At 36.2% G+C, this 16719-nt stretch overlaps 1 protein-coding gene across 1 annotated transcript; it reads left to right on the top strand.

Annotated features, from left to right (window-relative positions):
• Positions 1–1733: 1733 nt before the first annotated feature.
• LOC104405588 (endothelin-1 receptor-like) lies at positions 1734–15048 on the top strand (the record flags this gene model as incomplete). Its single annotated transcript, XM_010014335.1, has 2 exons — positions 1734–2135; positions 14921–15048. Coding segments are annotated over exons 1-2 (530 nt in total), but the record flags the coding sequence as incomplete, so codon positions are not given.
• Positions 15049–16719: the final 1671 nt, after the last annotated feature.

Raw genomic sequence — 16719 nt, 5'->3', positions numbered from 1 at the left:
ATTCAGTTTTTCCATTTGTGAACTGGGAAACCATTGTCATAGTAAATAATAAAAGTATTAATGTTTGCCTGAAAAGAGCTGCAGTAAAATGTGCCTGTTGTTTCTGATATGATTTAGGAACCTGAAGTGGAAGCACTTAGATCATGCAAACTGTTGCTAACTGCCCTGAGATACCATCATAACCGGCATTTCATAAAGAAGGATTTACTGTGTAGTACATTAAACTTTAAAATCGAGTGCATAGGAACTCACAGTTGATCAGATCCTCATCTTAAATACACCAGTGTGACAGATTGTAAGTGTGGGTCCCTGATCTGTGAGGGAGAGCACTCTACGTGCCGGACAGGAACACTCAGGTTAACACTGCATTTGCTGCTCTATGTAGGTACACACACACTTCTACAGACCACACACAACAGGAGAGGGTAACAGTAGTAAATATTTATACTGTGGCTGCCTCCAGAAGTCCTATCAGTAAATTGTCTCCCACATTCTTTCTCTGGTAAATTTCTTGCTATAAACTCTGACTTAATAGCCCCACAGGGAATGAAACAAGGATTCATTTATTTAAAAGGATCTGCCAAATCCTTTGTGTGAATCCCTAGAAATCAGAAAGTTATAAATACTTTACTCTTCTGACAACATGGCAGCACTTAGTCTTGTTTTGCAGATACAAGCCATGTAAAATAATCTTTTATCTTAAATTAAGCTGAGGCTTGAAGGAAATGGATTTGAGTGGCTTCTTTGGTCCCACTGGAGATGTATCTGTACCCCCTGTGGCAGGGACCCAGCTCTGGTGAATACACACAGGCTTACTAGGACAGAATGCTGTGATGTTTCTTTTCCTGTCTGGAAAAGTTATGACTTGTTGCTTAGAATACTAAACCAAGTATTTTTTATCTCTAAAAGAGCTTAAATATTTATCATTATATTCGCCATGGCTAGTATTGAACTTTGCTAGTGAGTTGCAATGATATCCAGGAACCAAATGACACATACAGTTTGAAGGGCTTTTCCTGGCCAGAGTTCTATCCTGAAGCTGTGAGTTTTCCTCCTAATATCTAGGGACTTCGGATCTGGTCCAAAATTTGATTTGAAATATATGTATTTTCAGTCTTCATTTGAAATCCAGGTAAGTATAAAGTCAGAGCAAAATAATACAAAGCCTCATCTTTGTATATATCAAAATACTCAGAAAATTAACAAATATACTGTCTTTAATTATTAATGCAGTACTGTTCCATTTTCAAAGGAAAACCAGTAACTTTTAAGTAAAATATCATTCATCAGTCTCCAAGGTCTATCTTTGCTGGTACACTTTTCTTGCAAGACTGTATTTTAAACCAGAACTTTTATCCACTGTATTTTTCCCATTCACATACAAATTCTGTCTCAAGCTAACAGGTTTTGTGGGTTCTAATTTGTGTAAGCTGTCAATTACTTCTGGAAGTTTTTGTGTTTGCCTTTTGTCAGACAGTTAATGTGGGTAGTCTAGATTTCAGAGTAGCTCAGTAGTTATAAACAGGTGTTTATACATACATGCTGCAGACTGTACATTCAAATATGCTTCTTAAGTGAGAATCAGGGTGTGCTAGTCTGCCTGTTGTATTGATTCTGTGTTTCTTTCTTCTTTTTTGTTTTTGCATATTGATTCTCTCTTCAGGTGAGAAAGTACCTCACTGAAACACTGAATCCCCACTGTCTCACTGAACTTGCTTTTTTGGGACTTCAGGATGGAAGCCTTGTGTTTAAGAGTTTTCTTGCTGCTGCTGGTTCCAGGATTTGTCCTCAGTGACAGCTCTGACAGATATGCTGCCAATCGGAGTGACTTGGGACACCACCTTTCCACTTTCTCAGTGATTGAATCCAGCATACTCCTCACCACCAGACAGCCCCTGGTGTCCAACCAAACTGTCAAATGCTCCCAGCAGACGAAGATTGCTGAAACTTTTAAATACATAAACACGGTGGTATCTTGTGCTATTTTCATCGTTGGAATGGTTGGGAATGCAACTCTGCTGAGGATCATTTACCAGAACAAGTGTATGAGGAATGGCCCGAATGCACTGATAGCAAGTCTGGCTCTAGGAGACCTTATCTATATTGTCATTGATATTCCTATCATTGTGTACAAGGTAGGATGCAACATCAATACATTCTGATTGCGGTTTCCTTACGAGTACACTGTCCTCTGTGGTTACTTCTTTGTCTAAGTAGCAGTCTTTTGTCAATGAACAGTCCAGTTAAGAAAAATACAACTCCTTTCTGTTCTGCAACAAAAACGTTGCTCTCAGGTCTCACCTCCCTAAAGAGAAAGTGTATCTCCTTTTAAAGATAATGAAGCTCTTAACCAAAGCCTGACCTTGGGCATTTCACAGGAACTCTTCCTTTATTATAGCTACCATAGCTAGCAAAGGAATTTATAGAGGAAGACTTTTTATAAACTGTTCTCCCCCTTGATGGACATACAGCATTGGACTAGTTGCTATTTTTGGAATATCCTATCCTTAATTTATGTTTTTACAGAAAATACTCCCTGTAATCTGCAGGCTTCATATTACAACTTTGCAGACAGAGATTATGTCAGTTGAGCATTAAGGTTTTAATTTAATATTCGTTACTAGCAGATTCTCAAAATTATTCCAGAGTTAGTAAAATTGATTATATCACCGAATATTTTTGAAATATTAAATTTCATCTGGCTTTGTCAAAGTATAAAATGGATCCTCAGTAATCCTTTAAGCTGGTGTAAAGTTATCCTGTCTCAGTTCTTTTATTTTCTATTTTAATTAAACAAAGCCATTAAGCAGTGCTTTTTCTGATGAAATATATGTTCACTTGCACAATTTCAGGACAGGCTTGAATGAACAGAACTGAGTCCGTTTTTAATATACCTCACTGATATTAATTTAGAAAGAAATTTGTATGCTTCTATCTGTGACTTTGTATAGAGGTGCATAGCTGAGAGGATATTACAATTTTTCTTTGTCTTCTCCGTAAATCTTAAGGTGTTTTTGTTAGTAAATAAAATACAAAGTAATATAATGAAAAAAAAAACATTCCTCACAATTTTGGCCCTCAAAGATCCTAGAGACTTCATTTTTATTTACATGTGTTTTAAAGAAAACATTTTAATGCATAACTTTGTAGTAACTGCTGTCCCATGGCTTCAAAATGGATTTAAAAGTTAAACAAATTGTGATCTGAAAAAATACTTATTTTGTACCAATATGGCTATTAGGTTCATAACTATTGACCTGCATTATAACACAGGCATTGATAAAACAAGATTATAAAAATTTGAATTCATGAATGGATTAAAAATATGCATATGTGCATACATTAAATTTGTACAGAAGCATATTATCTGTGGTAAAATGCAGTACCTGGTTCTGATCTTCTGGTAGTATAGATTATAGATAAGTTTTTTAATTTTATCTGGTTTTACTATAATATGAATTTGAAACTAGGACAAAGACTGTTAATAATAATGCGTGTGATTTAATGGAAATTTGAGTTTCTACTTTTCAATATTCCACCTGGAAAATCAGTTTGTTGATAAGATAGCAGGTATCTGCGGAGTACTTTGGATTAACAAATTGAGAAAGATTAGCCTCTGATGTGAGATTCATCTGTGTTCAATAGCTGTGTGGATGCCTAATGGGACATGAGATTGGGATTCTGCATGTTTTCATTACTCTTGGCAAACTGGACTCATAGCTGGACTGCATCTTCCATCATGCATTACAGTTTCCTTCCTGTCCTGGGTTCAGCTAAACCACGACACTCCCTGGTAAATTATCCTGATGTCTTTATGGATAATTGCTAAGGCAGTGTTCTTACTTCTTGTAGTATTTCTAGTAAGAAATTTTAAGGAAAAATGGCATGTGCTTTTTTCAGAGCTGAGTTTGGGAAAGAACATGTATTTTTATTACACACTTTCTCCTAGACTTTAAAAAACTCAGCTGCTTCTTCAAAAAGACGAATGGAAATCTGGAATTAATTTTGCCTTTCAGAACTGTCTTTTGATGGTCTTCTGAAAATTCTTTAGATGTTTAGTTAAAAGTAAAGAACAATATTTTTTATATTCCCTTTATTACTTTGCAGTACATTTTTTCTATTAATGTCAATTCTTACACGTAAGAAGGCAGAATTAAAGTCACATTTACAACCATAATTCTATCTTTTAATAATTTTTTGAGTGAATTAGCCTCCAATATAAATTACTTTATAGTTATCATATGCAACCATCTTGTTGTATAAGGTTGGCTCTGTGTGTTCTGATATAGGGAAGCATTTATAGCATTTCTAAGGGAGCTCTAGTACTTCTGATAAGAAATTCTACTTATAGTCCATTTTTCATATAAACTATTCAGTAATGTGTGTGCTTATGTTAGGAGTTGATTTTAAAATTTACTAAATGGCATTCCGGTTTGTATCACTAGGGATCCAAAAATCTGTGGCATCACTTAACTTCTCTTGTTGAGTGACACTATGAAGAGCGGCCACTGGAAATACCACAGTTTGAAAGTGGAAGTGGTAGTCTCCTAAGGAAAGAAATTAAAGTGTTTTTATTTTTGTTTAAAAGTTTAGATTTTAAATTATTTGATACACTTAGTTCTGAACTTTAAAGATTCTTCTAGCTTCAGAGCCAGCCTCATGTGGAACCATGTATTAGTATTCTATATAAACAAATGGTGTGAAACAATGAATACCTTATATATCAAACCTTCATTTCAATCAGCTCTGAAATCAGAATTAGAGTAAAAAGCATTGATCTGCATATTAAAGTAACCAATGGTACTGTATTAGGATGGCCACATTGTTTTAGAAAAAATATGTAATACTACTTAATTATAATTCTATATGAGAAATAGGTGTAATCACTTCCCTGAAATATAAGCAAGAAGATATAAAAGAGAAGTAGGTTATGTTACTGATACTCAAATCCGTTTTGCAAATCCCTAGAAAGAAGCAGCTCTAAGCTTATAGCAATTGAAAATGTAAGGTCCTAGGAGAATTGAGTCCATCACTCTGTTATGGGGGGGCAGGGGGAATTATGGCATTTATGTCTGCTAAAAATATGGTTGAAGGTGTTTGACATTTTATCCTTTCTCCATGGTACAGTAGGCTCAAAAATTCCCCACTTACTTCCTCCAATTACTGTAATTATATAGTGGATTCCCCTTAGCAATTTGTTAAATGGATTGAGATGAGAGTAATATTGTAATATTCACTAGCCTCTTTTGAAGATATTCTAGCTGTATTAAAGCCCCATAACACTTAATTACTGCTACTATATCCACGTGTAGTACCAAATCAATATTAAAAATTATTACAAATTGGGTTTTATAGAAAGGGTACCAGTTACAAATCCACCCTTAATAGGCCAAAGTAAGACAATTTCATTTTCAATTCCATGTTTATTGCACTGGACCCAAATAGTTTCTTCTTTACTCAAAACATAGCCATCTCAGACATTCAAGATGTCAAAGCCTAAAGCCTTCAAATCAGTAAGAATGACTTCTTTGCAGTGAAAAGAAGAATAGGAAATAGAGCTTCTGTGGTTTATGCTGCTATAGATGTGGGGTTAAGACACTGAAGAAAACATAAGTTTCATACCTCCTTTTCTAGTGTCAAGTAGTGTAGCACATAGCAGAAAGCTGCTGCATCATCTGCATTACCCATCACTGCCACATGTATTTGTAGCTAATAAGCTAAGTTTCAATGCAATGCACAAAAACATCTTCAGAGGACTTGGTTTATGTAAAGAAACTGTGCAGTTTGCTAAGGCTATACATAGGCAGCAGTAGAACATCCATAGCACCCCTATTGACTTAGCTGCAGTAAAGCTGTGGAAAGACCTTAGGGTTGTTTCTGTCACTTTCTAAAGTTTAGCAGCACAGTAACAAGAACAGATGCTCTCCACAGAAAAAGCTCTCCATAGCTCTTTTCTGAGCTCATGGAGCTAGAAACATTCTAAGCGAAGGCTTCCACCACTGGAATGGCAAAATTCCATTTTAATTATGTTATTGGGAAGTCCTGAGCTGTTTCCACTTCAGTTTTTATGCAATTTAGAGAAAAATGTTTAAATGAGGTTCATTTATTGAAAACTGGCCTATGTAGGATTGACAAATTATATTGCCTTACATCTTAATATGCTTAAGTCCTTAAACGATTAGTTTATAAAGAAGTAGATGAAACAATTTATTCTGCTTTTCAACCTGTTTCTTTAAATGTCAGTAATTGACACTGTCCTAATTATTTTACTGGTACATAGTGAAAGACATCTACCCAGAAAAAAAAAAGTGTGCATTGCTCAAACAGCTCAAGAAATGTTTTGTTTAGTAAACAAAGCTTTTTTGTTAGTAAACTGATACTCATGCTTAGTTGCAACAGCATCTAAATCTGAGTAATCCACCTAGGATCTTATGAGTCTAAATATAAAAGGTAGCTGGTATTCGAACATCTTCAGTCATTTTATCTTCAGTAAAGGAAGACTTAGCAGAGATATTTCTAGTCATGCATGTTTTTCAGCATCAGAGCTCATGCGTAAGTGTTAGACTAATCCCTTTTTTAATCTCAAATGATGTGACATATCTGATTTAATTTACTGGCACAATTAATATTATACATAAGCAGGGGTGATAATTAAACACATTGGGACTAATCCTGTAGGCTAATAGAGCAAGTGACATCCATAGTAGTTATAGTTTGGTGCCAAAGGAGTATAAGGCCAAGCCCACATAGAATTAAGTGTACTTAGGAAAGAAACCCTCCTTTACAAGCGAAATATTTCATATGTGCAGCATATAGTTCTCACCAAAGTACCAATACCAGTGGCAATACCACGGCCACCAGCTTAACAACTGCATTCTGGCTTTCACTGAATTCTTTCCAGTTGTTCCAAGAAGAAATGCGTTGGTAGCCCCATGTGATGCAGAAATCCACGTAACTTGCTCAGAACATGACATGTTACTTGGGTGTATGTCTCCATATAGTGATCATACACAAAATAAATCTAGAGGTAGCATAGGAATTGATCGCTGAGTCCTGAAGACAGAAGTTACCCAAAATGGAACAGGGAAGAGAAGTCCATCAGGAATGTGTTCTCTCTGTTTACAGAATACAGCTTCCTATCAGAAAGTGTTTAATGTACATACCAAGGTAACAGTTAAGGAAGAGATTTTTTATTCAAGATCTTAGTTCAAGATCCACTCTGACGTTAACTAATGGCAGTACTTTGGCGGGGGGTGAAATACATATATGTTCCTTTCAATGCACAGGCAACTCCTCCCTCATCTTCAGTTTCACATCTCGTGCATGCCTAGCTGTTCTGTGGATCTGTAATACTGTAGAGTATCTAGAGACTCTATGTTTAATAGAACATTTTAGTATTTTCACTCTTACTTTTTCAGTCAGCTAAACTCTACAGATAACAGGGGATTGTTTTGACTGGAAATATTCAGGGTTTACCAGTTCTGCAGTAACTTGTTAGCAGTCCTGTCACTCCTTTTAGCAACACACAAAAGACAACACAGCTGGAAGAATAACAAAAGCAATATTTTGCCCTGGGATTGAAAAAATTCCTTTCAACAAATCACCATGCACATAAGCACACCTTGACACCTTGCAGCTCATTTTCCTGAAGAAGAGCAGCACAGCTTGAGAAACAGTCTACCTAAAAGGATGGCAAGTTAGCCAACACCATGGAACAAAAAAAAAGAAACTAATCCTACTTTGTAAACCGCAACAATACCACAGGGGAGATGTCTAGAGTTGTTAGGAATGCTTTACTACTAAGTAGATTTTTCTAATAAATATAAATGTTTTAACAAAACCATAAAACTTAGGATTTATTTTTTTTTAATCAGTTAGTTGAGATAGAATGTTCTCCTTCAGAAACAGGGCATTTATTCTCTTACCTTTCAGGATCTTTTGAAATATAATCTACTTTCTCTTGTGTGAGAACTATACATTCCCTTCCATAGCTGCCTAAGCAGAAGAAAAACACTGCAGGCGTTCCATGAAATGGTATGAAACCCTCTGCTACCTCCCCCTTTACTCAGCTGGGCAAGATGAGCAAAATAGCAGAAAATGCCATGGTAGTGCAATTCAGAGGAAAAAATTACTTTGATGGTTCTCATGCATCCCCACATAACCTTTATTCCTTCCACAAAAAAAAAACAGAATCAGTCTTTTATTCACCCAAAGTGGAAAAAAAGATTGGTCTTGGTTGTAGCAAAATTAGGAATGTATTTCCTGCAAAGAACAGTTGAAGAGAAGCTGCCTGTGTGCATTCTCTATCATGGCAGTATTGTGAATCTAAGTATAAGGAAAAAGACAAGTGATACCAAAGTTAGCAGAAGCTCTAACTGTCATATCATGATGATATACCTAATATTGGTCTTGTGTCCTACATTATAAAGGTTGGCCTTGGTCTTCATTTTCCTCTATCTTTCCTCTTCTCACTGTCCTTCCCAAAGCTGAGGCTTTTCACTTCCAGCAGTGGGAAGGGAAGGAATACCCTGAGACAGGATGCGTTCTCTCCCCTTCAGCTTTACAGCTTTCCCTCATTCCAGCGAAGTCATGGAGCACAGCTGAGTTACATATGTGGGATGGGCAACAGTTCCAAGCAAGAAATGGATGAGGATTGTCGTGTAATGCAATTCTCTCTTGGATATATGGGTTGCAGGAAGAAGAGAAAGGCTTGAGAACAGGCAGTGAATTCTCATCCTATGAAGTTCCATGGGGACAGAAGGGTCCCGGCTGAGTCACTGAATTGAAAAACCACAATAAGAATACCACAGACAGGACACTCAATCCACCCTTCTTCCTAACTACCCAGTCTCACATATCAGAGACAGAATGAACACTTAAGTTAGAACCATCATCTTTTGTCAAGATAACTTTCAAAATGCAGTCAGGTCAGTGGTATAGACCTTGGACACTCTGTGTTCGGTCAGATTCCACCTGGATTCCAAACAAAATACCATATTTGGCCCATGCCTTGTAGCAGACAAGGGCATACATAACTGTAGAACACATCTTAAGACAGAGCTTTACCAAGACAGCTCAATGTCTTCTAGAGAAAACTAGCCTTAAAAAAAAAAGCCAAAAAAAAAAAAAAAAAAAAAAACCCACCCCAACAAAATGTGCTGATCTGACAAAATCAGAAGAATTTCTTTTGTCTTTCATTCTGGGCTATGTTGCAAGGAAAGGAAATCAGTCTGTAATACACTGGTTTTGTAACTTCTACTCCACAGTTAGGAGCTGCTGGTCAGTTATACAACTAGACATTATTTGTACAAACAGAAATCTGTTGGTTTCATCCCTTTCTCTATTATTGCACAAGTGTAGCAGAAGCCCTGGAATAAAGAATCTGCTGAAGACAAAGCAGGAACTCTGACTGCCAGAGTTGTGCCAGAATTGTTCCACCAGTACCACTGAACACTTAAAATGCCATGAAACTCGGAAGAGTCTCTTAGATGGGCATGGCCTGGGGGGCAAGCACTATCTGTACAAAAAACAGTTCAGTTTCTGGGAAGTAGATATAGGAAGAGAAAGGCTCTAGAGCACTAGGTATGACCGGAGCAGGAAAGGGCAGGTATGACTTTTGCTTTCATCTTCAATTCCATGTGGCAGAGAGAGAGGACCTCCTGACATGTTGTTGTTGAACCGAAGTGGTTTTTTTAGAACAGGTCAGAGCTGGTTCATATCCAGCACCTAACCCAGTTCATCTATTTTGAGCTGAGCTCCAGGGTCAGCATCTGCCTGTAAACAGACAGTATCAGCGTAGTACTAGATAAACACTGTGGATGCACATAAGCATGCACTGGTTGGTGGATACTCGTGGTTGGATTGTAACATTCTCTCTTTTAGACTATATATAAATTGCTTGGGATGCACAGTGGGACTTAATGTTTTGTACATCAGCTAGCATACTAATGGGGGTTAGAAAATAGCAACAGCAGTAGAATAAAATCAACGGAGTGACATTTAAAAATCATTGCAAAGGAATGTTCTCAGTGCTGCTGTCTTGTTTGCTTCAAGCTGCAGCATCAGGGCAAAGAGCCCATATAAAGCAGCAAAGAAGGGGGGATGCTCAAGAAAGCTGTCTGGTCACTTTGCTGAGGATTTTTAAGACCAACAGTAGAACCTTGAAATCTTGTTTTCTGATTTCAGTGTAAAAATACGCTGTTGACTACACTCCTTCCTCACTCGGGAACTGCACCACAGCTAAGCTATATGAAATACTCCCAAGTTGCAAACTGCACAAAGAGAAAAATGCATTTCTTTTGCCATATGTTTTATTTTGAAACCTCAAAGATTTTGTGAGTGGGTTTGCAAAAGCACAACTGAGATCAAGTTGGGGTAATCAGCCTGATTCTTCCTATCCTTGTGCCTTGAGAGAAAATGTAATCTGCTAAAATATTATACTCATTTTATTTGGACACTATAATATGCAAAAGCACTGGAAGAGCAGAGCCAGTAGTCCCAGTTCTTATATTGTATCTAAGAAAATCAGGACTAACTAAATTAAATTCCTCGGCCCATTTTTAAAATACAAAATACATGTCTGATCTCCGTCTGAAGTTTCTGTACTAAAAAAAATTGCCAACTAAAAATGCCTACTGAAGAAAACACTGGCACCTGATCCAAGGGGAAGTAATGACTGCATAACTGATGTGGAATGATAATAGAGTATACCCATGGAAATGACTGCAAAGTTAATCTTAAAAATCAAATAACTTAATTATAATCCCAGTGATTTTGATTAAAATCAACTTGAAAAGAATGTCTAATGATTTGGTACTGATGTTACTTCAATTAGTGGAAAAGTGTAAGAAACAAAAGGAATAAAATACTTTTAATCTTAAAAAAGGAGAGCTTCCTGGGGTGTGAGGAAGATGTACACACACTGTAACCATGATAAAGCTTCTGTGTGAGGAGTAATGAGTTAGTGAACCTTTTTCAAGTACAACACTTCTGGTTTTAAAGCTAATATTTGCCTTGTAGTAACAGAGTTTCACTGTCACGACAAAGTGTGTGTTTCTATTGCTCGGTGTATGCTACAGCCACAGCCAGTGCACATAACTGAACAGGTGGCTATCTTTCCATTGCCTTTTCAAGCATGATCTATGACAATAAATCACTTTTAGGACACTGGTTGGCACAGGGGATTGACCAAATTCTGCTAAGGCCTGTTTTCCCTGTCAATGCCATTTATAACGTAGCCTTCACTCAGTGGTGCCTGAAAACTATTCTGATTTTACCCAAGGCAAGAGTCTGGAGCTGAAATTCCACGTGACTACAACTGGTTGGAGAATTACAATGGATTCAGATTGCCTCTTCTTTTTTCAATGTTTTTTTCTACAGCCCTGACATAATCTAAAGTCTCATGCAAGAGTTTTAGGCAAGAGGCAAAAATATGCCATGCAAATATCTATCTAGAAACCAATTCTTCTGGGAGCTTTCAGTGTATTTCATTCAGCCTATAAATACAGATAAAATCAGAGGAACTAACCAACAGCTGGCAGATATAATCTCATTACCTTTGTTATTGAAGGTACTTACAATAGTTAAATCACCAATCCTAGTGATCCATTAATTCTCCAGCCTTCTGGCACAAGGGGGACTTGGTTTCACCAAATATGATTGTCCTAAACTGAAATACCATTGCAAAGGTGATGACATATTTTTCTGCTGTGGTATTGATGGTAAACAAGATACTCAGCTCTCCCTCAAGAAGGCAAGAGTTCTCAGCGTGCCAGAAAACACACAGCAACATATAGTAACAGAAGAAGAGCAAATGAAACCACATTTATGTGATATTCTAACACTCTCAAGAAATAGAAGACAAACTTGGATTAATCCCATATCTTATGTAGAGAAATCTCATTTTAATATTCAGCTGAAGAGAAAAAATAATTCAGTAAAAACATATAATGCCTAACATAATGCCTTTCATATTTAATGCTTCACAGCATTAACACCCCATTGGTTGAAAGCTATGAATTGCTAAAATCTGTCTTGAAATGCAAGTAACCAAATGATAATATGAATATGGTCCCAGAGAGAGACAGGCAACATGTGGTACATAGCTGCTTCCAGCACTTTTGAGGTATTATCTGGGGGGGAAAAAAGCATACGTAATTTAGAATTATGAAGAATGATTATGAAAAAGAGGTGAAAAAGTGAGACCAGGACTGACTATAAAGAGAAGATGAATTCCTACAAATCTGGCATTCAGTGATAAACATCCTGTACTCTACAGCAAAGTGCTCTGAAAAACTTATGTGTGAAAAAACAGAAAGATAACTCCTACTTTAACTGAGATAAAGATAGATGTGAATTTAAACTCCACATAGTTAATATCTATATTGTTAAAGGTAGGGTTTATTAGTATGTTTCAATTTAACAGTAATTTAAATACGAAATGTTTACTTTGAATACTGCAGTCCTGAGCTACAACCAAAATTTGTTTTTCTAATTCTGCAGCAGAATCCACCCACTCTTACTAGATGAGTGTGTTCCACAGCCCAAGCTTCTGTTAAAAAAATTCTCTGGTCCTTGTAACTGCAAAGATAGATAACTTCCAAAACGTGAACTGGTTATAAGCAAAGAATCTGCCCAAATAAGAAGATGGCCTGGCAGAACTGGTCTGCAAGAAAGTAAACTCTGAAAATAACAATTCAAAATTCTATTGATTTAATCATATTCCAAACAATATAATCCTTGTGCAGTTTTAACTGAAAAAATGTTAAAAATATATGATTCATAGGTTGTATTTATCCTTGAAAGAACACAACTAATTCTTGAATGCAGAATGTGGTGGCACCAGTCCTTGAACATCTGTGCATATGAAAGTATTATTCCTTGTTCTCTCTTCCATTTTGTGCTCTTGTCCAGGGACAGCCCCTGTGTGTGTGGCACATCACACACACTGTATCTATTGGAAACGCTTGTTGTGCCACCAATATACCTACATCTCATGCACTTGAAAATAAAACTGTTGTGAAGTTTAAATCTATTTTAGTTCCATAAAACAGTGCCAGGTCTGCATCTGACCATCTTCAAAAATTCACCCAAATTAGGTTTTCGTGAAGCTTTCAGAAGCTTAGGTTTAGCTTATATTTGTTATTCCATAGTGTATAATTTGCTGTCTTTGAAGCAAATAAAAACATTCCCAAATTTAAACAGTACCATCAAAATATTCTGTGTTCTAGCCTTTGTTCAGTAAGACTTAATATAAATCTAATGACTGCACAGTAGTACTAATTAGTTAATTATTTACAAGTGCATGTAGTGATAGGACAAGGGGTAATGGTTTTATTCTGAAAGAGGGAAGATTTAGATTAGATATTAAGAAAAAATTCTTCACTATGAGGGTGGTAAGACACTGGCACAGGTTGCCCAGAGAAGTTGTGGCTGCCCCATCCCTGGCAGTGTTCAAGGCCAGCTTGGATGGGCTTTGAGCAACCTGCTGTAGTGAAAGGTGTCACTGCCAATAGCAGGGGGGCTGGAACTACATGATCGTTAAGGTTCCTTTCAACCCAAACCATTCTATGTTTCGATGAATTATCCAGATTGCCAGACATTTTTCCAAATAATCCAGATTAAATATCCACAATTACTATTACTACCTTTAAAAATGTGGACAAAACATCCTAGTGGATGTTTTGGCATCCTAGTTACATCCACCAGTTACGTATCTGGCTTAAAAACTTGATACTTTAATTTAAAATCTAATGCTTTAAATTGCACAACCACTTCAACAGAAGTTGATAAGAGCGTAAGAACTGCTGGCATTTCTTACACAAAGAACTCGTTTTATGTCTTACTCAGTATCCTACACCTTTTAAAATCTCAGTAGCAGAGACATGGGAAGATTAAAAAAGCAGTAGTGCAAGAGTGACTCTTCCCTCTTCTTCAAAAGAACTAATCACAGTGACTGTGAGATCCTTTTCTTGAGTGGAATCAGAAAAATTAGAGCTCAGTATTTTGTATGGTCTTAATTTTTCACTTATTACATTTTATTTACACTGAATTTAATCTGTAAAGGGAGACCTTCTGTGACTCTGCAGTCATTTGAGATTTTACTATCCTTCATAATTTGGTATCCTGTATTTTGAATGTATACTTGTTCAAAGCTTTAACAGTTACAGATGTAAAGACTACTGTTTACATGCTAATCATTCACAACTATTCACATGAATCAACGCATTCATATTTGTCATATAAATGCCTCCCTGGGTATACTAACCTATAAACGCGTTCATATTTTTTATATAAATGCCTCCCTGGGTATACTAACCTAAACCCAGCCACTCATGTCTTTCCTAAATGGATGCTTTTCTGTTGCCTTGTACTACAGGCTGGATGTACATGTGATGCTAGTCCTTTAAAAAATAATGTGGAACAAATTATGTATGTACAATATTTTCTCCACACATTCAAGGATCTAGCAGTGAATACTGTCATGAGTTACATAGTGGTACATTTACAATGACAAGAATCTACTTGTGTGCAGCATGAGAATTTGGCTCTGAAGTATTTCATTATAAACTGTGAGTTATGCTTGTACTGCTTGGTTCTGGGCTATGATAAGTGCAACTGTTTATGACAGGCTTGAGTTAGATTTTCATTATTCAGTACTAGTGGCTGAAGCACAATAATAAAAATGTTTTAACAATACAAGTTAGGACTCAAACTGTACAAGGTCAACACCTAAGTTTAAACTTTCACCCTCTTATGCTTCTATAGTAGCAATTTCTTCTTGGATTCATGGTACTAAGGATATGCTTGAGCTATGGAGAATTCAAGGTAACAATGGCTGTGGCTAAGAAAAGAAATAATTACAGTGGTTACATACTTGGTAAGTTACACATATTCTGATTATTTTATATCTTCTCTTTAGCTCCTTGCTCAGAAGTGGCCCTTTGGAGATTCTGAATTTGGACAGTTTCTTTGCAAATTCCTGCCCTTTATACAGAAGGCATCGGTGGGAATCACAGTCCTTAACCTCTGTGCCCTTAGTGTGGACAGGTACAGTATGATTTACCCTTTTGATAGACACTGTTCTTGCCCTTGCAGTTTTCCTAAAACTGGGAGCAGTTGATATGGTCTTCTTAGCAGGCAAACAGTACAGATGTAACTTACATTCTGCTTTTGATATCCTGGCTATAACAAAGCACCACATCTGTGGCTCAAAGTATAAATGAAGCCATTGGACTAATCATCTTTACAGGTTTTTAAAGGTATTAAAAAGCTCCAGTAAAGCATTATTTCAATTTCCTTTACCAGACAATAATTTATTGGGATTTGATACAGCATTCAGACTTCTTTCTTTCATATCACCTCATGTTTCTTCTGTATTTGAATGGGATCATGATCTTTAGTCTTAAAAATACCTTTTTCAACTCACTGCCTATGGACCATAAATACAGTATTTATTGTGATAGCTTTTATAACTAATTAACTTCTATTGAAAAGCATGTTGGAAACTTGCTTTGACAGTTTGAAAATTAATTCCTCTGCTAAAAGTGCTCATCCATAAACTTTCTGAGAGAACAATAGCTAAGATGCTTTTGAACATTATTCCCTTATGCTTTTATCTTCATACTTATAAGGCAATAGCAGATGAAGACTTCGCTTCTGTAAAAGCTATTATTATTGGTCTTGAGTTTACTCGATCACATTCTAGTCCAAAATAATTCTGATACAGAAAAATATTGATAAATAAAATGCATCACATGTATTAGTACAGTGATGCAAAGGTAAAAGAAACTTTAAAAGTAATCTTGGTTTGGTTTTACATAACAAGTTGATGTACAAGGTTTGCAACAGATGAGTAACTTAGTAGCATCAATACACGAAATAAGTTCCTTATTGCATTAGTACTCATTCGCTGAAGCCAGAAACAAATACTTTAACAAAGACAAGTGTTCTATTTCCGTTATGCAGTCTGAGAAATAAAAAAGAATCCTATTTCTCAAACAATATCTGCCCATCATAAAATACAATCCCATGGACTGCTCTAAGGAATAAATCATAGATAAAGCACATATGAAAAAGTGAGTTTGTTAGGTAAGTTCTGACCAATGCAGTCTCACTAGATTTATTCCTACTGTTACATGTATTTTCAAAAATTGGAAGTAACTCAGCTGAAGCCACCTCTTTATATGCATATATATATTTTTACAAGCACTGATTTGTTAAGCCTCACAATAACCAAATGGTTTTTCCATTTGAATGAAGTCTTGTATGGGATCAGACTCAGACTACTTAATTTCCTCCCCCAGTTTACACACTTTGACAAGGATATTTGCTTTATTATCCAGTACTATTCTAGTAAATATTAGTGTTTGTTAGAAAACAGACATATACAGCCAGATTCTAATATTTACTAATATGAAGTGAATCTAGGTTAAATGACCATGAAATCACGATCTGAGAGCACCTTCAACAAGTTAGGTCATGCACTGGGAGTGGCATGGTCATATTAATACAAAATTCCACATCAGCTAATGTTTGCTTTTTAGTATGGAAAATGAGTAAACATGGAATTGTGTGCTGTTGCAGCTAGACTGTTTCTGGTCTACAGGCGAGTCATTTTTTTCTTCAAAAAGCTCCTCAAAACTCATCTAGAATCTCATTTATAATAATTTTACATATTTCCATAGATTTCTTTATATATTTTATATATTATAATAATTT

The sequence above is a fragment of the Nestor notabilis genome, unplaced genomic scaffold (assembly GCF_000696875.1).
Source record: "Nestor notabilis isolate BGI_N333 unplaced genomic scaffold, ASM69687v1 scaffold15745, whole genome shotgun sequence".
In the NCBI taxonomy this organism is placed as follows: domain Eukaryota; kingdom Metazoa; phylum Chordata; class Aves; order Psittaciformes; family Psittacidae; genus Nestor; species Nestor notabilis.
The sequence above is the reverse complement of the archived record's forward strand: the minus strand, read 5'-3'. Positions and strand labels throughout refer to the sequence as shown.